This window comes from Caretta caretta, chromosome 5, assembly GCF_965140235.1.
Source record: "Caretta caretta isolate rCarCar2 chromosome 5, rCarCar1.hap1, whole genome shotgun sequence".
Classification (NCBI taxonomy): domain Eukaryota; kingdom Metazoa; phylum Chordata; order Testudines; family Cheloniidae; genus Caretta; species Caretta caretta.
Window position 1 is genome coordinate 129,422,790 of NC_134210.1, and position 26,145 is coordinate 129,448,934.

The 26,145-nt window shown below is 42.1% G+C and overlaps 1 protein-coding gene and 1 long non-coding RNA gene across 5 annotated transcripts in view; one reads left to right on the forward strand and one right to left on the reverse strand.

The window, feature by feature from the left end:
* The window catches only part of DGKQ (diacylglycerol kinase theta), a 172,375-nt gene that overhangs the window by 17,082 nt on the left and 129,148 nt on the right, over window positions 1-26,145 (reverse strand). For all 3 annotated transcript variants that reach the window (XM_075128887.1, XM_048850017.2, XM_048850016.2), the window contains 5 exons: window positions 25,809-25,924; window positions 17,585-17,736; window positions 15,815-15,963; window positions 5,993-6,174; window positions 4,144-4,244 (listed from right to left, as the gene is read on the reverse strand). In XM_075128887.1, the coding sequence (XP_074984988.1) occupies window positions 4,144-4,244; window positions 5,993-6,174; window positions 15,815-15,963; window positions 17,585-17,736; window positions 25,809-25,924 (700 nt within the window). The remainder of the gene's footprint in view (window positions 1-4,143; window positions 4,245-5,992; window positions 6,175-15,814; window positions 15,964-17,584; window positions 17,737-25,808; window positions 25,925-26,145) is intronic.
* LOC125636620 (uncharacterized) lies at window positions 22,451-25,814 on the forward strand. 2 transcript variants are annotated; one of them, XR_007356661.2, is made up of 3 exons: window positions 22,451-22,525; window positions 23,023-23,169; window positions 24,583-25,814. It is a non-coding gene; the product is annotated as an uncharacterized LOC125636620 (long non-coding RNA). The 2 variants fall into 2 exon arrangements; XR_012668677.1 differs by having other exon boundaries at window positions 22,492-22,636.

Sequence of the window (26,145 nt, forward strand, 5' to 3'; positions counted from 1 at the left end):
TCTATTTATGTCTGAAAGGCAGCAATAATGAAGTACTTCTGCTGAGTGGAGAAGATCACAACTCAGTTTTCCGTCAGAAAATGCCATTTCAACAAAATCCAAATTTTTCATTGAAACGAATCTATTTCAACCACATTTTTGAAGATGTTAAAACAGGACATTTTTGGAATGAAAGTTTCAATTTTTCATTTCAAAAGGACTTTTCATTTTGAAATGTATTTTAACATAAAAACCAATTAAAATAGAAAAACAAAATCTAAAGGACATTTCAGTTGACATGAGATGATTTTTTTTCTTCAAAATTTTGTTTTGCAAACACATCTGACATTTCTGGGGACAAAAATAGATTTTTGTGGGAACGAAAATCAGTTTTCCAAACAGATCTCCTAAGAACCGGCCAATCTCATTCTGTTTACACACGAATCTCATTCTGTTTGGGAATCTGTCCTTTTTCCTCTCATGTACAACTCTTAAACACGACACTAGAAGCTCCTATAGTGTCACCCATTACTAGACATTTGTAATTTGGTGCAGCATGATAAAAATCACCAGAAGAGACGGAATTGTAAATGTACATGTGGCTACATTTCATCTAAAGCAAATAAATAAATGAGACATTAGCAGCTGCTCCAAATATTAATTCAGTATGCCTACAGCAAAAACACTTGGAGCCTATTCCTGTCTTTCCTTAGAACATTGCACATGAACTGCTATGTGCTTTTAGCTATATGAGGAGGAAAAACAGTCTCAAGGTACACAAAAGCTATTTAGAATGTCATTATGATTATACTCCCTACATTATAAACTCTGCTGACCAATTATAAGTCACTAGAAAGCTACTGCAATACTCCATGCCACGCAAAAAACAAACATGATTTTCCAAAAAAAAAAAAGAAAAATGTTCAAAATGTATTACTGCATATAAGCAAGCAAACTTAAGTGCAACAGTCAAGTTCTTAAAGACCATCTGTAAAAGTAGCCACACCAAATATGACTAAAAATATCTACCATTAAACATCAAAGAGAAATGTATGACATGTAAGACATCAGGCTTGCTCCTTTACTTATGAGTTTGACCTTTCAAAACAACCTCAAGTGTAAGTTAATCATAGAATCATAGAATATCAGGGTTGGAAGGGACCTCAGGAGGTCATCTAGTCCAACCCCCTGCTCAAAAGCAGGACCCATACCCAATTAAATCATCCCAGCCAGGGCTTTGTCAAGCCTGACCTTAAAAATTAAAGCATTAATATATGCATAATGCTTGTGAGGCATTAATATATGCATAATGCTTGTGAGGCATTAATATATGCATAATGCTTGTGAGGCACAAAAAAAGCTTTAAAATTCTGTGAGAAGATACTTAAACCCTACCCCAAAACCAAGCACTATATTTTACCTGGACTGGGAAGTAAGACCAAGACCCCAATTACAAACAGAATGCAACACTGTATTAGGAAGGACAATAGAAGAGAAAGCACGCAAAATAGAGTGCTCTGCATGGACACTCCATAGACATACAAACGCTTCAGAGTATTTTCAAGTCTAATGCCTTGATTCAGGCCAGCGTGTAAGTCCATGTTTCATTTTAGGCATGCACTTAATGTTGTCCTGAATAGAGATGCTTTCCTGAATAGTGGTCTGTTGTGGGATCACACACTTATTCAATAGTAGCTAAAAGAATCTTGGATTTTCAAACTAGAGCTTTCTCATCTGATACTTTGGCTCAGATTTACTTTATCATATGGCTCTGTATCGAACGCATAATGCTAAAATTAAAATGCCCTGGGAAGCTGTGCACATATTTTAAACTCCAGATACGAGTATCATAGATATTTCATTTCTGAATACAAAATAGTGCAAAATCCTCACCAGAATACATCTGTGCAAAGTATATGTATGCAGTGGTTTTTTTGACTGATTTAAGGTTTCATTTTAAGAAGTTGGATTGGTATACCTAAATTTATCAATTAACTTTAATGAGAAGAAACATTCAGCAACAAACTTAACCAAGCAGTAAGTACAGCATGGTACATACAACATGTAAAGTTTATTTAAGATGATAATTCAAGTTTGTCTTGTATCAACCATTAGGAGGAATTTCCCTTTCTTCTCTACCCTTGAGGCCCCCTCACCCCCCACCGATATAGTGAACAACATATTCACACACATACACAATAACTCATGTAAGACAAATTGAACCACTGCCTCCCTTCACAGAGTATTGTTCATCTTCTGCACTCATTGAGACAGGGATCCTGTGGAAAAAATACTGTCATCTAGTATTGTACTGCTTACGTACAAAGAAAAAAGTTAAGGTTGCATCATTTCCTGACTTTTGAGTACTTCACTTTGCAACCTTGCTGTTCTTTTAATGTAGTTGGTTTTGTATGAACTATCTATATACATGTGTCTGTGTAACTTTACATTGTATTAATTACACAAACAAGGCTAAAATTATTTTCTCTGTGCACTGTTCTAGTTATACTTTATAGTCAATGCTTGTTATTTTCTGTTCTCAATCCAGAGGGTTGGAGAAGATTTAATTTTTTTTTTGTAAGTAATATAGTTCTTGAATGTATTACTCGTACGCAGTACATACAGTGTTAAGTGCTATTTTTCCCATGTACTTTGTAATGTATGAGAACACGAACAGTAGATTTTCATTATCTTAACTCTTGAGAAAAATATACTGCTTGAGAATACTGATATCAAACTGTAATGGGGAGAGGACTGGATAATGTTTTACAGTATTGATAACTGGTTGCAGTATTTCTGAATATAAATAATTAGGGTTTATTTAATCCATGAGTATGACTGTTTGTGCTGGTATCATAAAGACAAATCAAAGGATCTTTCAAGCACAATCAAAGATGGATATAAAACAGTGGTGGATTGCGCTTACTGAAAGTGATGTTGAAGAATTGCTGAATTGACTAATTACATACAGAGGTTATTTCTTTTTCTTGGTGTTCTTAGAAGAGGGTTTTGTGGGGTTTTTGTTTGTTTTTTGTGTTTATGACCTCCCATGAAACAGATTGTAATAAATAAATAAAACAGATTGTGTTTTTTATATATATGTATACATAAAACAATATGTTCCATGGGAGGTCATAAATACACACACACACTCCAGTACAAAGTTGTACAAAGAAAATTCTGGACACTGAAAATTTGTAATGTGGATTTTTCCCTGCTTTATATTACTGTACATACTTCTACTAATGCCGCCAGCTGTCATATATCCTGGATCATTGATTTTAATATAAAAGCTATTGGAAAAGAAGTAAATTTCGAAACCATGACCAAGTGCTTCCCAAACATTGTACTTTTGATTGCCTCTAGCATGCTATTGTCTGTAAAAATCAGGCAGACTAACACTCTTATCACATGGATCTGACTGTAACCTGATGTTTTGTTTTCCATTTTTGGAAGCACCATGTGACCGAGTACCCTCCCTGCAAGCCCCCTTATGGGGGTGGGGCAGTGGTTCTGCCTCTGTCCTCAAGGTCTCCAACTGATCCCCACAGCCTCTGGCGCCTTCCCGGTTGAGGTGACTTAGCCCTCTGACTAGATCCTGTAAAAGTTCCACCCCTGCTGGGGCTCGCCAAGTCCAAAACAAACAAAGAAATGTAAATTCTTCTGTCCCTGCTGGGCTCAATCCTTACCACACTCGTCAGCCCTGCCACGCTCTGCAGAGTCCCAGGAAAGTGCACACTTCCCACCCCGCCAGGGCTCATGCAAGCCTAAGTCAGTTGCTGGCAGCCAAAGAAGGCAACCGGCTCCTGCCAGGCCAACCCTTCCATGGGGAGACTGACAGTCTGCTGGCTTTCTTGGTTCCTGGCCTCAGGCAGCCTGCTCTCCTGCAGTGAAAGCTGCAGATCTGCTCTGCCTCCTGCCAGGGTCTACCAGAGCTGGACTCTCCCTTTTTAGCACTTCCCTCAAAGCCTCATACTTGCTTCAGGCAGGGCTGTTTCACCTGCCCAAAAAAGCAGGCCATTAACTCTTTCCTGATGTGTGTGGTTTGTACACTACGTCACGCACCACTATTTGTGAATGCCTGTAGAGTTGTTATATCATACATAGACTCTGCATATGTGGTACTATGAACATTCAGTTCACAAAGATTTTTCCTGAGATTACCTGCTATTAAATTTGCCTGGTTCTTCTTCTCGAGCATGGTGAAAGCCCAAGGTCAATTCTGCATCAATTCCAAGGCCACAATAGTTGTTCATTTGTACAATCTGAAAAACAAAACAAAAATAGCATTATACTGTGGTATACCACTGAGACTCAGATGTACCACATCAAAGGGTCCCATATTGGTACTGAAAATTTTCAGTGAAATTGACATTTGCCGATTTTTCAAGTCACTGCACACAAAGCAATTTAGGAGTACATTTTCTCTCATAGATAGCCCCAGTACAAAACACAACATTAAAATGAAAATATGGTTGAGAGTATTTATCAGTAACTTCTGGGTGAAAAACACTGCAGGGATATAGTAATTATTCCTAAACCAAGCATTCCAAACCCAGGAAATCTGCAATTAATAAGGTTACATTTAAAAGAAACCCAAACAAGGTAAAGCATGGAAATGCACCTAAACAACCTTCGCTCGACCTAGTGCTACCATTTAATAACCATATGACTATGACCGAGAAATTGTACTGTTCGTTGTCCCAGATTAAACCAATTTCTAAAGACATTCGTTTTTTTCATATTTCCCTTCATGGTGTCACTATAGGGGAGAACTTGGCAAATTGTGTATGTGTGGAAGGAAGCATTAAACAGTATCACCATCACGGCTGTCACATCATGAAGCCTTTGTTTCTTTATCCTGAAAGATGTTCTAAACACACCAGACCAGAAGATGGAACCAGAGAACACCAACATTTTCACATCTGTGTCCTGAGCAACTCCTTTGGTGTGAACCTCATGTTTCTATTATTAAATCCTCCCCAGTGTGTCAGTTTCAACCACAGCATTTTTCCTCCTGGCACATACCCACACACTCTCTCTCTCTCTCTGCCTTCCATCTTTAGACAATTTAGACGGCCAGGACAAATCTACCCTTGCAACGCACTATTGTGACCAGAGTGGTAAGCTAACCACAATGACTTCACAGCCTGATTCTGCTTAAAAATCCCTGAGTGGCTAATAAAGTTACAAGCCACGTACTGAGCCTGGGGTGTTCCAGCAACTGAACTGCAAAGACAGAATCTCTATTTTTTGGTAATCATCTGCTATTCTTCTCTTTTTCTCTTATGTCTTGTTTTGTCTTAAAACAGAACCAGACTTTAAACAACGAGTCCCAGGATTACATCTGCAAACGACATTCTCCCTTTCCCAAACAAGGAGATCTGATGTCACGAGAGCCTGTCAAGCAAGATTTTCACTTAAAAGACACTATATGCAAACAGGGAAAGAGATAAGGTAGATGGTTAAATTAAAGTTTTACTGAACCTCACGCTAGTGATGTCTAGCAGAACTTTAATAAGTAACTTTCTGGATTGTTTAACAAAGTGTAAGGATTCCAGTTCCACTATAGAGGTCTGAAATGTAGCTTTGATCTTCCTTCAAAGAGCTTTCTCTCAACCGAATCTATTCTCGCCTGAGCTGGGAACCCATTCCTTCCCAACTTCTGAAAGCAGACACAACTACTGTTAACTGAGCACTTGTAATCAGTTACCGTCCCAGGCAGACATGCTTTGTGCCAGAGAAATAATTAATATCTAAAATGTCCATAAAGAATATATTGTGTAACTAATCTCTGACTTCAAGTGTTTTAGAACTGTACTCAAAACAGCACATCAGGTTTACCTTTCTTCACCCGCAGGTTTAGTGAATGAGCTAAGCCATATAGAATTATTATAGTAACACCCAAAGGTGTGTTGAAATAAAAGACAAATTACAAGCAGCTATGGTACACTATAATTTCATTCATCCTGTAATAAACCAATAGTTTCTAGAAAACAAAACCGTGAAATACCTTTGGAGGCTCAGGTTCCAAAATACCATTCTCTGCACTTTCAACAGCCTCCTGAGCATCTAAAAGGATGGTCCAGCGATCCATAAGTACATCATCAGCTTCATCTACAGATATCAGAACCGAGTAGGGATCTTCCCCACTATAACCAGCTCCCCAGCGAAGCACCCTGCCTAAATCATTACCTGGACAAGGAAAAAAGCAAACTGTTAACTTGTTTAATCAACCAACTGACAGTGTGAAAGATAAATGCCTTGTAATTTCTCCAACCGCAAGGGTACTAGTCAGACAGCGATCACAACTTCCCAGCAGTAAAACTGAACTGAAAAGGTATATTTAACATACATGAAAAGCCTGTAAGTAAATTGTTTCTTGACTTTAGCAAAGCTTTTGACACGGTCTCCCACAGTATTCTTGTCAGCAAGTTAAGGAAGTATGGGCTGGATGAATGCACTATAAGGTGGGTAGAAAGCTGGCTAGATTGTCGGGCTCAACGGGTAGTGATCAATGGCTCCATGTCTAGTTGGCAGCCGGTATCAAGTGGAGTGCCCCAAGGGTCGGTCCTGGGGCCGGTTTTGTTCAATATCTTCATAAATGATCTGGAGGATGGTGTGGATTGCACTCTCAGCAAATTTGCGGATGATACTAAACTGGGAGGAGTAGTAGATACGCTGGAGGGGAGGGATAGGATACAGAAGGACCTAGACAAATTGGAGGATTGGGCCAAAAGAAATCTGATGAGGTTCAATAAGGATAAGTGCAGGGTCCTGCACTTAGGACGGAATTACCCAATGCACAGCTACAGACTAGGGACCGAATGGCTAGGCAGCAGTTCTGCGGAAAAGGACCTAGGGGTGACAGTGGACGAGAAGCTGCATATGAGTCAGCAGTGTGCCCTTGTTGCCAAGAAGGCCAATGGCATTTTGGGATGTATAAGTAGGGGCATAGCGAGCAGATCGAGGGACGTGATCATTCCCCTCTATTCGACATTGGTGAGGCCTCATCTGGAGTACTGTGTCCAGTTTTGGACCCCACACTTCAAGAAGGATGTGGATAAATTGGAGAGAGTCCAGCGAAGGGCAACAAAAATGATTAGGGGTCTGGAACACATGAGTTATGAGGAGAGGCTGAGGGAGCTGGGATTGTTTAGCCTGCAGAAGAGAAGAATGAGGGGGGATTTGATAGCTGCTTTCAACTACCTGAAAGGGGGTTCCAAAGAGGATGGCTCTAGACTGTTCTCAATGGTAGCAGATGACAGAACGAGGAGTAATGGTCTCAAGTTGCAGTGGGGGAGGTTTAGATTGGATATTAGGAAAAACTTTTTCACTAAGAGGGTGGTGAAACACTGGAATGCGTTACCTAGGGAGGTGGTAGAATCTCCTTCCTTAGAGGTTTTTAAGGTCAGGCTTGACAAAGCCCTGGCTGGGATGATTTAACTGGGAATTGGTCCTGCTTCGAGCAGGGGGTTGGACTAGATGACCTTCTGAGGTCCCTTCCAACCCTGATATTCTATGATTCTATGATTCTATGTTGTCTTTGCTGTTCTGTAAGTAAATTATTAAATATATCATGTACAGCTTTATGTAAGAGACACACAAAATAGGAATATTTATACAATATCACCTGAAAATTTCCTCTCACAGTAATAAGGTCGGGAGACCTGTTATAAAGGGTGCACCGAGCTGTTAAATTTCAGCCTGCTTGCAAGCAGAAGCAGACGCAGACCAGTCCTCCAATGAAGTTTCTATTGCTTGAGACAACTTCTGCACCAACGATAATGCCATCTTATTTTCCTACACTAGAAGTTGGGATGATAATATTTTGCAAAGGAAAAGTTTCTCCTACTGAAGTGTATGGGAATAATTTCCCCAGATAAAATAATCCCAAAGCTTTGGATATCAATTTCCATCTGTACTCTAGATGTCCACTCTGTTTCCACAATGGGCCGGGGCCATGGTCCTTATAAACTGAAGAAAGGGAATTTTAAAGTAAACTCAGATAAAATTATGCTATTATTTTCTAGCATGCTGGTATCTTCAGATCCCCTACGATGGGCTTTTTACAGCACAGAACTGCATGTAGCTCCCATTATCTTCGGTTAGGGTCTACCAAAAGGGTGGCTCTGCCTGGTTCACTCATGAGAGATTCCTTCAAACAATCTGATTCTCTGCATTCACTTGTTGAAGGAATGGAAGAACAGGCCATAGGACCTTGACATCTGCCAATCACTGTGATAAGGAGAGATGCAGAGGGGCTTAAAAGAGTAGCTGGATAACAATTACATGAACTTAGGTCCATTGAAACACATCTCTGCATTCTCAATCGCCTCCTGCAGAGATTGGACCTTTTTTCTTTCTTTTTTTTTTTTTGGAAGCACCACTTGTTCTTTTCCTTTATGGCCATCTTCATCTTCTGCCAACATTCTCCCAAGATGAGACTTGTACCTAATGGTATCCATCATCGCCTCAAAACCTATGATTGATTTCCCTGATGTCATGCCTGTCATGAATCCAAGATGCTCTAGAAATGGAAACGCTGTGTGTGGTTTATGCTCTCTCTCTATGCAGAGCCCTAAACAGCAAACTGTCTAGGAAAGGATAGGCATGAATGCCATCCTTCCCTGAAGTTGTTATTAACAGTACCATGGAAAAGACTCAGAGCGTGGGTCTGACTGAATGGCATTGATTGGAGCTGGAACAGGTGGTACCCTCGTACATAACAAGGGAATAGTTTGTGGGGTGGTAAATGGATCGATGGAAGATAATCTGCATACGATTGTCTGAGTGAACTTGAGAACCTCCATTTTGAACTTTGGCTCCTTTAGGAACATGGTCAGATGTACGTCTGGGGGGAGAAAGCAGAAGGAGACTCCGCTGGTTGGAAGGCATGAGATGTGCTGTCCTGAGGTTGGGGGTTCCACGACCACCACTCCCAAGAGAAGGAGGCAGGTGGTGGTGGTCGGGGACTCTCTCCTCAGGGGGACTGAGTCATCTATCTGCCGCCCTGACCGGGAAAACAGAGAAGTCTGCTGCTTGCCGGGGCTAAGATTTGCGATGTGACGGAGAGACTGCCGAGACTCATCAAGCCCTCGGATCGCTACCCCTTCCTGCTTCTCCACGTGGGCACCAATGATACTGCCAAGAATGACCTTGAGTGGATCACTGCGGACTACGTGGCTCTGGGAAGAAGAATAAAGGAGTTTGAGACGCAAGTGGTGTTCTCATCCATCCTCCCCGTGGAAGGAAAAGGCTGGGATAGGGACCATCGAATCGTGGAAGTCAACGAGTGGCTACGCAGGTGGTGTCGGAGAGAAGGCTTTGGATTCTTTGACCATTGGATGGTGTTCCATGAAGAAGGAGTGCTGGGCAGAGACGGGCTCCACCTAACGAAGAGAGGGAAGAGCATCTTTGCGAGCAGGCTGGCTAACCTAGTGAGGAGGGTTTTAAACTAGGTTCACCGGGGGAAGGAGACCAAAGCCTTGCGGTAAGTGGGCAAGCAGGATACCGGGAGGAAGCACAGGCAGGAACGTCTGTGAGGGGAGGGCTCCTACCTCATACTGAGAATGAGGGGCGATCAGCAGGTTATCTCAAGTGCCTATATACAAATGCACAAAACCTTGGAAACAAGCAGAGAGAACTGGAGGTCCTGGTGATGTCAAGGAATTATGACGTGATTGGAATAACAGAGACTTGGTGGGATAACTCACATGACTGGAGTACTGTCATGGATGGTTATAAACTGTTCAGGAAGGACAGGCAGGGCAGAAAAGGTGGGGGAGTAGCACTGTATGTAAGGGAGCAGTATGACTGCTCAGAGCTCCGGTATGAAACTGCAGAAAAACCTGAGTGTCTCTGGATTAAGTTTAGAAGTGATGTAGTGGCGGGAGTCTGCTATAAACCACCAGACCAGGGGGATAAGGCTTTCTTCCGGCAACTCGCAGAAGCTACTAGATCGCACGCCCTGGTTCTCATGGGCGACCTTAATCATCCTGATATCTGCTGGGAGAGCACTACAGCGGTGCACAGACAATCCAGGAAGTTTTTGGAAAATGTAGGGGACAATTTCCTGGTGCAAGTGCTGGAGGAGCCAACTAGGGAGAGAGCTTTTCTTGACCTGCTGCTCACAAACCTGGAAGAATTAGTAGGGGAAGCTAAAGTGGATGGGAATCTGGGAGGCAGTGACCATGAGTTGGTCGAGTTCAGGATCCTGACACAGGGAAGAAAGAGAAGCAGCAGAATACGGACCCTGAACTTCAGGAAAGCGGACTTTGACTCCCTCAGGGAACTGATGGGTAGGATCCCCTGGGGGAATAACATGAGGGGGAAAGGAGTCCAGGAGAGCTGGCTGTATTTCAAGGAATCCCTGTTGAGGTTACAGGGACAAACCATCCCGATGTGTCGAAAGAATAGTAAATATGGCAGGGGACCAGCTTTGCTTAACAGTGAAATCCTTGCGGATCTTAAACATAAAAAAGAAGCTTACAAGATGTGGAAGACTGGACATATGACCAGGGAAGAGTATAAAAATGTTGCTCGGGCATGTAGGAATGAAATCAGGAGGGCCAAATCACACCTGGAGCTGCAGCTAGCAAGAGATGTTAAGAGTAACAAGAAAGGTTTCTTCAGGTATGTTGGCAACAAGAAGAAAGCCAAGGAAAGTGTGGGCCCCTTACTGAATGAGGGAGGCAACCTAGTGACAGAGGAGGTGGAAAAAGCTAAATGTACTCAATGATTTTTTGCCTCTGTCTTCAAGAACAAGGTCAGCTCCCAGACTGCTGTGCTGGGCAACACAGCATGGGGAGTAGGTGGCCAGCCCTCTGTGGAGAAAGAAGTGGTTTGGGACTATTTAGGAAAGCTGGACGTGCACAAGTCCATGGGGCCGGATGCGTTGCATCCGAGAGTGCTAAAGGAGTTGGCGGCTGTGATTGCAGAGCCATTGGCCATTATCTTTGAAAACTCGTGGCGATCAGGGGAAGTCCCAGATGACTGGAAAAAGGCTAATGTAGTGCCAATCTTTAAAAAAGGGAAGAAGGAGGATCCTGGGAACTACAGGCCAGTCAGCTTCACCTCAGTCCCCGGAAAAATCATGGAGCAGGTCCTCAAGGAATCAATCCTGAAGCACTTAGAGGAGAGGAAAGTGATCAAGAACAGTCAGTATGGATTCACCAAGGGAGGTCATGCCTGACTAATCTAATTGCCTTCTATGATGAGATTACTGGTTCTGTGGATGAAGGGAAAGCAGTGGATGTATTGTTTCTTGACTTTAGCAAAGCTTTTGACACGGTCTCCCACAGTATTCTTGTCAGCAAGTTAAAGAAGTATGGGCTGGATGAATGCACTATAAGGTGGGTAGAAAGTTGGCTAGATTGTCGGGCTCAACGGATAGTGATCAATGGCTCCATGTCTAGATGGCAGCCGGTATCAAGTGGAGTGCCCCAAGGGTTGGTCCTGGGGCCAGTTTTGTTCAATATCTTCATAAATGATCTGGAGGATGATGTGGATTGCACTCGCAGCAAATTTGCGGATGATACTAAACGAGGAGGAGTGGTAGATATGGTGGCAGGTAGGGATAGGATACAGAGGGACCTAGACAAATTGGAGGATTGGGCCAAAAGAAATCTGATGAGGTTCAACAAGGATAAGTGCAGAGTCCTGCACTTAGGACGGAAGAATCCAATGCACTGCTACAGACTAGGGACCGAATGGCTAGGCAGCAGTTCTGCGGAAAAGGACCTGGGGTGACAGTGGACGAGAAGCTGGATATGAGTCAACAGTGTGCCCTTGTTGCCAAGAAGGCCAATGGCATTTTGGGATGTATAAGTAGGGGCATAGCCAGCAGATCAAGGGACGTGATTGTTCCCCTCTATTCGACATTGGTGAGGCCTCACCTGGAGTACTGTGTCCAGTTTTGGGCCCCACACTACAAGGATGTGGATAAATTGGAGAGAGTCCAGCGAAGGGCAACAAAAATGATTAGCGTTCTGGAACATATGACTTATGAGGAGAGGCTGAGGGAACTGGGATTGTTTAGTCTGCAGAAGAGAAGAATGAGGGGGGATTTGATAGCTGCTTTCAACTACCTGAGAGGTGGTTCCAAAGAGGATGGTTCTAGACTATTCTCAGTGGTAGAAGAGGACAGGATAAGGAGTAATGGTCTCAAGGTGCAGTGGGGGAGGTTTAGGTTGGATATTAGGAGAAACTTTTTCACTAGGAGGGTGGTGAAGCACTGGAATGCTTTACCTAGGGAGGTGGTAGAATCTCGTTCCTTAGAAGTTTTTAAGGTCAGGCTTGACAAAGCCCTGGCTGAGATGATTTAATTGGGGAGTGGTCCTGCTTTGAGCAGGGGGTTGGACTAGATGACCTCCTGAGGTCCCTTCCAACCCTGATATTCTATGATTCTATGATTCAGACAGAGCCTGGCTCTGTTTTTCTCCCCTTCTTTGAGGACAGAAAAAGGAACGGGAACGCCACTCAGGTTCTTGCAACATGGGTTGCATTGTTCTGAGTGGGTCCAGCCATTTCCAGGTTGCTAGAGATTGGGAATGGGACAATAGCATGCCTGTGGATTCTTGCAAAGCTTCAAAGAGCAACAAAGCCGAGAGCAGCCATTTGCTTCCAAACTGAAAGAGCCTGGCACCAATTTGTGGGTCTAACTTCAAACAAAGGCTGGCTGTGAGGAGGTTGAGAACCTTGCCTCCACAATAGCATATGGGCATTCCTTTTAGTACAGCCCCTGGCAAAGCAGTACTCTCTCCTGCTGAATTTCAGAGACAGCTTCAATTTGCAGAATGACCCACATTCCTATCGTACCTGGCTGGGGCCAGAATCTAAATAGTTTTGATGACTCCATTACTACCTTATCCCTTGTATTTCTGAAAATATTCTCACACTGAAGTACTAAGAGCCTGGAACTGATATGCCTAAGCATCTAACTCAGTGTCCAAAGATTTGATGTCCAGAGAAGAGAACAGGATAATGCTGGGACATCAAATACCTGTGGCTTGACAGCCCAGCATGGCATAGCTGGTTAAAGTGAGGGCCTCTCGGAGTCCTGTGGCTTGACATCAGCCCTACAGGGGAAATCACCAAGGCCTATGGCATGACATACTATATGCTTGCATGAAAATTATTGTAACCCAGTAGTCTAGGTAAAAACTGAAGGGTATCCCTAGAGGAGGGGGCCAAGGTGACCTCACACAGATGGGGCTCAGAGGGACAACTCCAGTTTGTCTACAGACAGAGCCACGTTCCCCAATAGGACACGCTATAAGGCAAGTGAGGGAGGATGCACAAGCCTCCCCTTTGGCTTTCTCAGCTTACCCGTCTCCCCAACCCACTGCAGGGTCACCAAATGCTGCAGCACTTCAAAAGAGACAGAGCTGAGGAGAAAAATTCCCCAAAAGGCAAATGCAGCCCTGGAACATGAATGGCATTTAGATGTCCAACTGTTAGTCAGAACTTTGAAACAAAAAGGGTGGGATTCTTCTTAGAAAACCTCTTAGCAGGAAAGGGGTGGGGTAGAGCCCCACACCTGGCATTAGGCAGACAAAGGAAAATGATGGAGATGGGGGACTCCCCAGCTGCCAGCAACTGTCATGTCTGTTTCTGTCCCCAAGCAGCAAGCACGCTGAAGTACCAAGTCTGTTGGCCTTAGCACAGTGGAGAAAGTGTTGGCTATGCTAGGTAGCCATGCTCTGCCTGAAACAGAGGAGCTAATGTTGTTGACAGCCATGCCTTATCTGTCAGCAATATGTTGCCACCCCACAGCGGTGAGGTAAATTCATTAGAATGTTCTACGTCCTGGTTACAGGCAGAATGTGGGACAAGGCATTTTGCATACAGTCACGCACGATTCACCTATTTGTGAATTTAGTTCCCAACTGTATTTTGTTAGCACAGCTAAGCACATGCATTTCATGAAAGATTTTCTGCATCTAGATAAATTCATTACCATGAGATACTGGCTGTATACTGGGGGGGGGGGGGGGGGGACATAGCTCAGTGGTTTGAGCATTGGCCTGCTAAACCCAGGGTTGTGAGTTCAATCCTTGAGGGGGCCATTTAGGGATCTGAGGCAAAAATTGGGGATTAGTCCTGCTTTGAGCAGGGGGTTGGACTAGATGACCTCCTGAGGTCCCTTCCAACCCTGATATTCTATGATTACATGACATGAAACAATTGTTCCTTATGACTGCATGTGGACACAAACTCGGAATGAGCGACCATGTTGGCAAGGCATTGGCATAAAACAACTTGACAAAATAAAGTGAATTCATAATGGACACAGAGGGAAAAAGTAAGTTGTTAGGTACTGAAGATGACATGTCCCTTTATATGATAAATATTCCCCCCAGATGGGTGAAGAGAGACCAGATCTGTCTTTTAGTTCCTCATGCTGTCTGTTAATCCACGTTTCAGTGGTTAATTATTTTCTGCACGCAATAGGTTGAAGATCCTAAGTTTTGTTCCTTTTTTCTTGATAAGCCTGTGAACTCATGCTGAGCTTATAAGCCATAGAATGAGTGTGGGAAAAATAAGAGTTAATCACTTGCATCTGATAAGTTGTCTGAGTGCTATGGGAAGATTAATTTATTCTACTTTTCTCAATTCAGATTTCTAATTTCTCACTTTAAGTTTACATTAATGCTAATGAATTCCCCCCCCCCGTCAATGCTTCTGACAGTGATCAAGAGAATTTATTATAAACTAATTAGTCTCAATACATTTCCAGCCTCACAGGTTCTCGATCAAATTAATCACATTTCAATATGTTAAGGATGTACAAAAGTTTTCATGTCTAATTTTACTGTAGAAGAATCCTGCCTATAACCATATTCAGTCAGTGAGACAGCCCCTAAATCAATGTGGAATAACTCTCAGGTGTATTCTACAGGTGGGGAGAAACACTCTGGCCTTTTCTTAGATGTAATTCTATAATAATCATAAGCGTGGGAGGACTGGAGAACCAGGCAGTCGCTAGGGTAAGAGGGAGTGGGACTGGTCACTTACTGGAGGGAGGGCTGTAGCATATGGGAAGGGAGGAAAACAGGGCACTAACCTAGGTGAACAAGCAAGAGGATAGTGGCAGCAAGAGAAGGAGAGAGCAGCTGACACGCATCACTAGCAGGTAGACAGAGTAAAGAGGAGCTGATTAGAGAGAGAATTGATCCCACTATTGCACTGGGATTGCAAAGCAACTAGAGAGCTGCTGCCTCTGGTTAGGCCCTTAGGCAGCAGTCCGGGTGTTTCTGGAAACCCGAATACAGAAAATGAGATCATCTGGTTTATCTGGACTTCCACAGTGCTACGTTCATACCACTTCTGGTGACTCTTTGGGCGAGTGGTTCTCAACCTATTTACCACTGTGAGCCACATATGCAGCTCTCTTGTGTGTTATGTGCGCTGCATCCACACTATACACTGCCTGTATGGCCCTGAGGATGTCACATGGGCCGTAGCTGTGTGTTGATTGGGCTGCAAGTGGCCTGCGGGCTGAGAACCACTGCTTTGGCCAATGCTGTAAGCACCACTGATGGGTTCTGAACAGAGGATTGCTGCAACTTTAAAGCCCGTTGAGGCAGGATGGAAGAGTCAAAGAATAATACTGATGAAATGGTCTTAGCTGTTTCCCTCCTGGATGCATGCCGATTGCTTGAATATAACATAAGAAACTAAAACAAAATGTCATTCAGGCTACAAAGTCAGTCACAGGTGCCATGTTATGAGAACAATCAACACAAAGAAAAACTACTAAGTTTTGAGCATGCTTAATAGCTTCCCATTAACATTCCTCAAATCAACCCTATTCCATACTGTTATTTCTCACCTGTTCCTAAAGGTAAGATGGCTACAGAGGGCTCTGAACAGACAAGGGTGTGTCTGATTTCCTCCAGCGCACCCAGGACCCAACCAACCGTGCCATCGCCACCGCACACCAGCACTCGGAAATAGGGAACTTGAGAGAATGTATGAAATCTTCATTTAAAACAAAAGCATAAGAAATAATATTACACTGTAATGCAGAAAATTAATTAGGCCTTCCACAATATTCTCTTTAAAATAACACAGTAGAGTTCTTAGTAATTATTGCTTTTTCCTTCCCTCGCTTTAGAGTTTCGATTAAGAAAAGCTGATAAAATGGACAATAAAACTTAGAACCATCAGAGGAGTTTTCTGCCTAACAAACTTGAAATTATATTTCTCACTATTTTTCCCCATAGCCAAAGATGGTAGTTGAGTTCTCTCCCACAGGGAATTAACAAGACACAGACACAAAACAGTCTACATTTTTAAAATATGTCTATTTGTGTTTTCATTTACACATCTGTAATTCTGTTAATTGCTTGAGATTTCTATCTGGTTTTAAATGGAAGTTTACAACACCATTGTCATTCATGCTGAATGCAGTATTTGGTTATGCAGTGTGCATTTCCTTGTCCGCTGGCATATACTGCTAGGACTGCCAAAACCGGAAGGGGGTATTTCTGTACCACTATGGATTTGTAAAAAATGAGACTCTAAATAGGATACCATTTGCACAACACTTTTCAGCCCTACCAATCAAGGCACTTTACAATGGAGTTTAACTTTCTTCCCATTTTACAGATGGAAAACTGAGGCCCAAAGAGGTGAAGTGTCTTGCCCATAGTAACAGAGAAATACTGCAGCCAACAATAGGTTCAATGGTCATAACACTGACAGTCATGCTGTAGGAACTAGCCTAAATGAACCATGGCCCTGACAAAGTTAGAAGACCAGTATTGCTTATTTTTTACTGCCTTTTCATTATGGACTGTTGAACCCACTTGCACTGGATGAAGGTAAAATAATAAAGTTAACCTTTTGAGAGTTTTATTTCAAGGCACTGGAGTCAATTTAGGTAGTACAAAAATAAACAATGTAGTAGGATTTAAAAAAAACATGTTTTTCCATTATAATAAGCAGGCAATAGTATTACTCATTGGTGACTAAACTGTGTTTTTAAAAGAACGGTAACACATTGCTTTTGTTTTTCCCATCACATTGTTTCTTGCGTCTTAGAAATGGGGTTACCATTTCTGAATGATCAGCTCTTCTTAAATTTCTGCAACTGTAGACAAATTCCAAGAGCAGAAAGAGACATTTATTACACCTTTCTATTACCTGACGTTAAGAATGGTTGGAAATAGTGGCAAAAATTACGACTTGACAGCAGTGTTGCTCAAAGCCCTCTCTTTCCTCCCTTCCTTCTCCATCAATTGTGTTAACCACCAGTAGTTATTTGCATTATGGTGATGTGAACATGCTCCCATCAGGATCTGGACCTTACTGTGCTAGCACTGATAAACACATCAGAAACAATTCTGTCCTCTCCTCTTTGTGAAACATGAACGTTTTCCATTTGTTTTTAAAATAAGGACCACTATTTCTAAGAGCGGCCCTGCAGTATAATTCTCAGACATGCAATACAGGAGTAAATAAAATGAGTTGGAGGAAATTTTAGCGTGTGTGTGTGTGTGTGCGTGTGAGAGAGTGAGAGATCTAACAAGTATCAGTAAATTACAATTTTGGTGATACTATTCCATTAACTAAAGAACTACTTTGATAAAAGATTTACCCAGGCAGTGGACCTCCATTAGTGAGTTCAAAAACCTGATGAGGATTTAGCAGTTTTCTAAAACTGTAGAGTAGATCTCGGCCTTTCAGACCTCCACTTTTGGGATTCACAAACACAAGTAGTGGACAGCAGTTCTGTGGTAGCTTGGTATGCTGGAAGATGCAAAGAGGTGTTAGAACAAATGTGTACATGTTAGATTATTACAGTATTCCAAGAATATCCACTCAGTCCTTTAGTAAAAACCCCACAATCAACAGGTAATAGTGTAGCTTGAGTGCATATTTGATTTTGCCTTTTGGAACAGTGAAGTATAGTTAGTTTGGTCATGTGGTAAAAATTAAGCCATTACATGACAATGTTTCCAAGGTATGCATATCAGGATCAGTTTCTATTGACTTTAGAAAGAACCATTTCAATAATCTGATTCCATTGGATTCAAACAGCAAAGCCTATCCACTGGGGCTATAAATACTCCCCCCCCCCCAAAAAAAAAAAAAAAAAGTCATAAATGGCCCTGTATGGAGCCTGAAGGCCTGTCTAGGAAAACAGCAATTGCCAGACTGGATCACAGTCGTGATCCAACTAATACAGCATCCTGTCTCCAAGAGTGGTCTGTGCCAGATGCTGCAGAGGAAGGTGCAAGAAACCTGAACTGGGTGGAGCTAGGGAATGACCTACCAAACAGGAAATATTTTTCCTCAGCCCCATCAGTGACAGACTGGCTCGTGCCATGAAGCATGAGGTTTATTATCCCATACAAATTCGGGGGATTTTTTGGGGTTTTTTCCCCTTGATAATGTAACTGTTACATTCGGCTCCAGGCCTCTCTTGCCACGAAGCCCATGGAGCCTCCGCTGCCTGTCAGTGTAGTCTTGAAATGTAAAGGTCTGTCACACTGTTGCCCTGGATTTGAGGGGTGTGTATACCCCAGAATGAGATCAAGCTAATTGCGACCATATTATGTGCATTCAGCCACCCTGAGTTAATGAAATAGAACACCACATAGTTAAGGGTTAATTTGGAGACAAGCATTTAGAAGCAAGGTCATATCTAGCTAGCAGTTTCTGCTAATCAGAATGGGAGGAGGAAACAGACAAGTAAATAACTGAGACTGAAAACTTGGTGGTTGGAAAACCTTGAGTCTAGACGCCTCTGATATTAAAAGTTTATTGAAAGTTAGAAAAGTGATGACACAGTAGGGGTCATTAAGGCCTCTGTGTTTTGTAGAAGTTAGTTCTAAAGGATTAGCTAATTGAGTGTACTTTGGAGGAGTCCTCTGAAGCCATCTTAAGAGATGTTTTTTCTTAACACCCTTTCTCCCTGGTTGGTGAGCAACTGGCAATACCGTTCCAGATGTTAGGTAAATATCTGGGATGTTCTAAACCTACCGCTTATGTCTGTGTGTGTTTAAATCTAATAAACTGCAGTGTTAGATAGAGTACATTTACTTGCATGAATCTTATCAGACAGAATTGCTGTGTTCCTGTTGATTTATTCCTAACACCGCCTGGAGTGAAATAGTTAAGTTGCCCCGGTTGGGGGTTGACAACCCCTGGTAACAGCACCAAATAGCAATCCAGGAAAACAGAGGGGGCATGACGCATGCCACTAAAATCTACCCTTCTGATTCTGACCCTTGAAAGCCTGAACAGTCATGACCAAAAAGGTCCAGTGATCCTGATCCCCACAAAAGCCAAGTGCCATCGCACAAGCTATCAAATCACTACTATGAACAGAATTTAATAATAAACACTGGGGAAGTTTTAAATGAGCCCTGATCTGCCTCTCTCTGACTTTGTCAGTACCCCTACACCTAACCACTGAAAGGAAGAGACTGGAGTAGCTGGGGCCACATCTCTCTTATAACCTCAGCCTCAAGTACTCAGTGCTGTGAGCGTGTGGTCACGTGACCTCATCTGGCACTACTTTCACTAGAGCTCCCAAAGCTCAGAGGGGCGGGGGTGGGTATCCTTCCAGAAACCACCCCGAAAGAAGAACACTTCCCTGCATTGTGGGCGATGGACCAAGTAGGCCGTTTCTGGGATAAGGTAAACAAATTGTGCAGAAGCAGCACACAGGGCTTCACTGGAAGTCGGTAAGGAACAGATGCCAGAAGTATGGTATTGGATCTCTTTTAAAGCTGTTCTCAAACGATTGGACGAACATCAGGAAACGCCAAGCTCTCCTCTTTTTGTTTCCTGCAGCCAGGCATTACAGAAGAACGGCCTCCATAGAGATACAAAGAAAAAGTGCTTCTTTATTTCTCTATCAGGCATTTTCAAGTGAGAGTCTCCAAACACAAGTGTTGGTGGTGGCCCTTTATCCATGGCCAGGGGCATTCACCAGCGGGAGAGCATTCGGAGAACAGCAGTTTGGCAAGAGGCTGGAAGGAACGATTTATGAGGAAAGATAAAAAGAACTAAAATATCAGTAGTTTGGCTAAGCAGTGATTAAGGGTATCATGATGACAGACTACAAACATTGAAGGGTATCTACACCTAGGAAGGGGAGAAACTAGTGCCCACATAATATGGGGATTGTTCCCTACTTGTCGTTACAATGGAGTGTAACTAAGGGTAACGAGATAAAACCAAGATATGGAAGATGTAAGCTGAATATGAGGAAATACTTCCTGATACAGAGATATGTTTGCCAAGATTTTCACAAGCGAATAATGACTTTGGGTGTCCCAATTTTTGAGTTCCTAACCTGAGATATCTTACAGGTGCTGGTTTTCAGAAAGCACAGAGCACCTGCACTCTGAAAATCAGGCCTTTTAAGATGTCTCAAATCACTTATCACTATGAAAATGTTTGTCTTTAGCATATTAGTCTCCAAAGAGATCCTCCGGGCCATAGCCCCTTTCACTTGGGACTTGGAAAAGTAGAATGGACAAAACGCTGGAAACACTGCTACAGTAAAAATCTTGCACTGGCAGGGAGAGAGCTTTTCTACCTACAGCTTCTAAGGTTCTAGTGGGTAATAAGAGAAAACAGCCAACTTGAGCTGTAACAGTTTGAGAGTTTATGCTATAAATATGCAAATAAGGACAATTTAGGCTATCAAAGTTTAAAAACAGATACAAGACTTAAAAGTCTGGGAGCATTATCCAGCTGCTTATCTGGGGCAGCAAATGGCAGAATTACTTCTCTTCGTCCCAGAAGTCATGTATGACAATACTATTGGGTACATCGTGAAAATTGGTTAGCTTTGAATGTAAGCGGAGCAGACAGGGAAAGGTTCCCACTTTATAGAACAACAATGAAGCTAACTAAGAAATGCTGTGAGGGAGAAAAGAAAAGAGATGTCAAAGGATTATATGTGAATACACAGGAATCTGTCATATTTTATCAATACTCCAGCTAAGGGTTCAGGAAGGATGCATTGTCAAAGCTTCATTTTCAGTCTTTTAAAACTTTCTCCACAAGATGGGTTGGTTTTTGTTTTTTTGGAGGGGGTGGGAAGGGCTCTGATAGTTCTGACGTTTGGTCTCAAGCCCAGAAAAAATTAAAAAATAATCTTAAAAATGTATTTTGCTGCTTGACTTATCCAAATGTGAGGGGAAAGCTTTGACAAGTGTTAAAAGGATATTTCAGACACTTTCTCTGCTTTATAGCTGAAAACTTTAAAACACTACAAACTAGTCAAGTACCTCATGTCGAATGATGATGAGAACTTTTGCTTTTAATTTTTCTTCTCAAGAAATCTGGTTTTAAAATATATTGTGGGCATTTAAAAACAGCGTCAGAAGCATGTATTTTCTATTATTTCCCTTAATTTTAGAGATCAATACAGAATTTGGTTTTAAATGTGCTCATTCAAACATTTCCTGAAAGCCTGCTTGAAAGTCCACCGAAACAGGTGTCTTACCACTGATTGCTATGAGCTTCAGATCAAGTCCTACATAGAATCATAGAATATCAGGGTTGGAAGGGACCTCAGGAGGTCATCTAGTCCAACCCCCTGCTCAAAGCAGGACCAATTCCCAATTTTTGCCCCAAATCCCTAAATGGCCCCCTCAAGGATTGAACTCACAACCCTGGGTTTAGCAGGCCAGGGCTCAAACCACTGAGCTATCCCTCCCCCCCAAAATATCAGGGTTAGAAGGGACCTCAGGAGGTCATCTAGTCCAACCCCCTGCAGGGCCAATCTCCAATTTTTGGCCCAGATCCCTAAATGGCCCCCTCAAGGATTGAACTCACAAGGCTGGGTTTAACAGGCCAATGCTCAACCCACTAAGCTATCCCTCCCTCTGCTTAATCAAAAACTAAATCCCTCCCCATGCTTAATCAAAAACACGTTTACAGTTTGGAAAGGACCTTGCAATCTTGCTTAAACAGAGATGATATAATCATGTACCCTCTATCAAACTTTTCTTTAATGTTTCTACTTATACACAAAATGCTTTTTTATAAACAGAAAAAACATTGGTACAATACATTAAATAAGAAGACAATAACGATAAAAGTACATATATTTGCACATCATGGGGTGAAAAATTCTGCATTACAGGAAGTCGCAGGGATAGCGGCTGTACTACAAAAAGGAATTATAAGTGGTAATATGACAGCTAGAGAGTGAATTATTTTTTCGGTTGTCCTACCACCTTTGGATGCATGCTTACCTTGCTCAAGAGGATTCCTCATTACCACAGGTAATTCTTTATCAGATACTAATTTGGAGCTCAATTCTACAGAAATGCTTAAATAGCAGAATCCTGTAAGGGAAGAAACTTTAAGTGTGTTCGGCATAATGCTTAATTTGTTCTTAATCCTACAATTTGCAGTAAAGTTAAGCAGGACAGTGCCAAACTCCTATTTGTAAGAGACAAAGCAGCTTCATTTAGAAGACTGTTCTCCTTTGCGTGGGGACTAAATAATTCCGTGCAAACTGGTTACCCTGGTCAGTACAGGGAAGAACAGCTTCACCAGCTTCTAAGAGGTACGTGTCTCCTTTTGTTATTGGTGCAGATGACTGTGCACTGGTCATGCTGGCATTGCAGAATTTTTTTTAATCTCCTAGTGAAGGCCAAACGGGAAAATATGAATTACGGTTCGTTACTTTGTAGAATGGAATGTGTGACTCACACAGTCTTGTGTAGGATAGTTTTTTCTTTATCCTGACTTTGGTATGATGATTGAAAAGTGAAATCTGCAGAGGGGTTTTGCATTGGCTGGTTTTTAGTCAGAAATTTATTCCTTATCCCCCAAAGATAGCTGGAGGGGCATGATTTACATGCTGTGGCCATCACCAGAAGTTGTTTTATTTGTCAGGATTAGTAGGCTGTAGTTTTGTGCTGTGACAGAGTTGTTATTCATCCTAATCCCATTTCTGCTGAATAGCGGGCACAGCCATGTCTGGTGGCAGCAGAATGGAATGCTTAAACAGTAAATGAATATAAAGTGTTCTGTGCTGCAAACTGTATCCATTTTTTCCAGTGGGAGCAGTTTTTACCCAGGAGATGCAGACCAGAAAACGCAGCTCTGCAATCAAAGAAGGCATTTACGCATGTATGCTCTGCAGCAGCTCTGTGTGAAAGGTACTTAGGATTCCCAGAGTTTGGATCCCCATCTCCCTGAGTCCAGGTAAGAGGGGTAGTCTTAGCATATTGTAACTTTCACATAATTCTTTATACTTACAGGTCAGTAACACCAGGGCCTGACAAGAGGCTGTGTACAGGTTTGTATATATTTTTGTAATGTTGCAATGGGATGGGGGGGGCTAGAATGGACCCGCTGCAATAATTTGACTATGAGGGGAGTTATTACTGCCTCTGCTCTCCAGGATGGCCAAATTCTGCTGGTGAACACATTTGTCTAAACATTTACCGCAATTTATGACTCAACACATATTTTTAGGTCAAACTGGCTGCTATTCATTTTATTTCCTTGCCTAGGATCACACTTCAGCCACGATTCCTTATCCCCTCTCTAAATTTGTTTTTTAAAGAATTATTTGTCAACACAACAAAATCATATTCAACTAGTTTAAGATTTTAGTTTGCACGCAGGTCCAGCAATTCGGGGTTCAGGTATTCATAGCACAAGGGAAAATAATCCCATTTAAAGCGACAGAAACTGAATTTGATATTTGTTGATTATCCTTATTATTAACATGTATACTTCAGTCGTACCTACAAAGCCCCATCAGGAGCGGGGCCTAAGCGCTGTGCAAACATAAGATGCTACTGCCACTATAGCGCCCTGTAAAAACCTGGCCTTGAGATGGACTGCTGATGTCTTCTCATTTGCTCAGAATTTATTGGAGAGACTAACAATAGACACTGACTACAGACATAGAGATAGCTGCAGTGCTGAGGATGTCAACACATCTCTGGAAAGAGGATGTGTTATATCATTTGTATGCCCTCTGATGGCTCTGCAGAAAATGATCATGCCACATTTTTTTAATCTAGGTCCTACATCAATTATGCTGTTTTAAAATAACCTCACTGAACTGCTTTCCCCCACCTCACCCCAATAGCTCATTCAAACCTGAAAGTTATTACAAATTAAAAACATTTTTAGGAATATTTATTTGGTGGCACAAAGAGGATAACATGCTGTCCTTTTCAAATCAATTGATATTTTCTGAGATTACTTGCAGATTGGAGCAGAAAAGTTATTGGTCAATCAGTACAGTTTAGGAATAAAACACTTCCGTAGAGTCACAGATTTTAAGACCAGAACAGGATCATCTATTCTAACCTCCTGCACAACACAGGCCAGGGAATTTAACCAAATGATTCCTGCATCTAGCCCACAACTTCTGCTTGAGCACATCTTTTAGAAAGACAACCAATCCTCTTTTAAAGACTTCAAGTGATGAAGAATTCACCAGATCACTTCATTAAGCATACTTCACTGAAGTTTATTCAATTAAGGATATTAAACTGTAACAAAGTAAATGACTTATGTCATAACTTTACCATAGAACTCTCACTTTGCCTGGCTTAAAAAGCATAGCATTGAGTTAACTCTCTTCCATTTCTCTTTCAGGCAGGGCCCTTTAAAAAAACCTCTCCAGAGCCGATCCTAAGTACCAGTCAGAGGTGCCACAAAACAGCACATGATGCATCTTCCTCTCAGGAAAAGCGTCTAGCCTTCTGCATTGCCAGCCTCTATTGCCTGGCAAGGGAAGAGCAAAGAAACAGACTCTTTGCAAGGTGACATATTTCAATGGCTTTAAAGAAAGATTGCAGCTTCATCTTAACCTACTTTTTGTACTATTTACTGGAATGCTAGAGAGGTCAGCTAATGAGTACAGATTAACTTAGTATGCAATTACAGTTTAAATATTTGTTGATGTGATTAGTTCTAGATATAAAAAAGAAGGTGATTTCACCTGCAATCAGAGCTCGGAATGACCTCTGCATGTTTACAGCCACTGGCAGGCTGCACAGTCAGCCATCCCATGAGTAAGAACATGTAGAGGTCACTCAAAGGAGGAACAAGGTGTATGTCTACAATGCAATTAGACACCCGCAGCTGGCCCCTGCCAGCAGACCCAGGCTCATGGGGCTTAGGCTAACGGGCTGTTTAATTGCGGTGTAGATGTTTAGGCTTGGGCTGCAGCCCAAGCTCTGGGACCCCCCCACCATGCAGTGTCCTAGAGCCCAGACTTACCCTAAGATTCCTTGGCCCTCTTGTTCCTCCCTCAGGAGGGAGAGGGTGACCAGACTCCTCCTGGGAGGCAGCCCAACAATACAGTATACAGGATATAAGTTGGTAAACATGCATGTGCACTCCCTCCCCTCCCCCAAACAAGGGAATTCAGCCACTCAGCAAAGACGAGATCAACCAAGAGTAGGCGGCTCTATCCCAGAACTACCAAGGTTAAACACTGAAGTAACTTTGGTATAGATGCTACAGCAAATTGCTATTCAAAGTAAAGGGATTCCATTAAATTTTAGCGATAGTGGAAAGAATATAGGGAAAAGAATTAAAATAGCTTTTCGCTCCTTTATAGCTTTGTAACTACACTCACATCACCGTTCAGCACTTCACGATCAGTATCAACAAAACAAGCAGCCATTCATACACAGATGCACATCAGGGAAAGAAAATGCAGGCTCTTTCTCTATTCTTTATCATAATGTTTACAAAAGCTCAATTTCAGTCTATTTTTGTCCACCCGTCCCTTCAAAGACCGAACAATTTTCCCTCCTCTCTCTCAGAATAGAGCCTGGCTTTTTCTTACACAGGATGTAACCTAAAGATCTTACCAGAACTTCGGGAATCACAGTGGCAGTAAGCTGTTTGTCATTGACCATTGTATCTTTAGCTAGCATATATATTCTTTCAGCTTCAGAAAAACAAGACATTTCAAGTACAACAGCACCTGTAACAAATGTATTTAAGTGATTCTTTAGTTGCAAATAAACTATCTTAATATGAAGTTAGGGTAAGGGGAAAAAAAAGATTACCATGAAAGAAAATTGTTTTATGGTACTTAAGAAAATATAAGAAAGTCATCCACTGCAATAAACTGGTTACCAATAATGCAAAGTACTATTTGTATTTAATTCAAAAACCGATCAACACAGAAAACAAAGGGAAAAC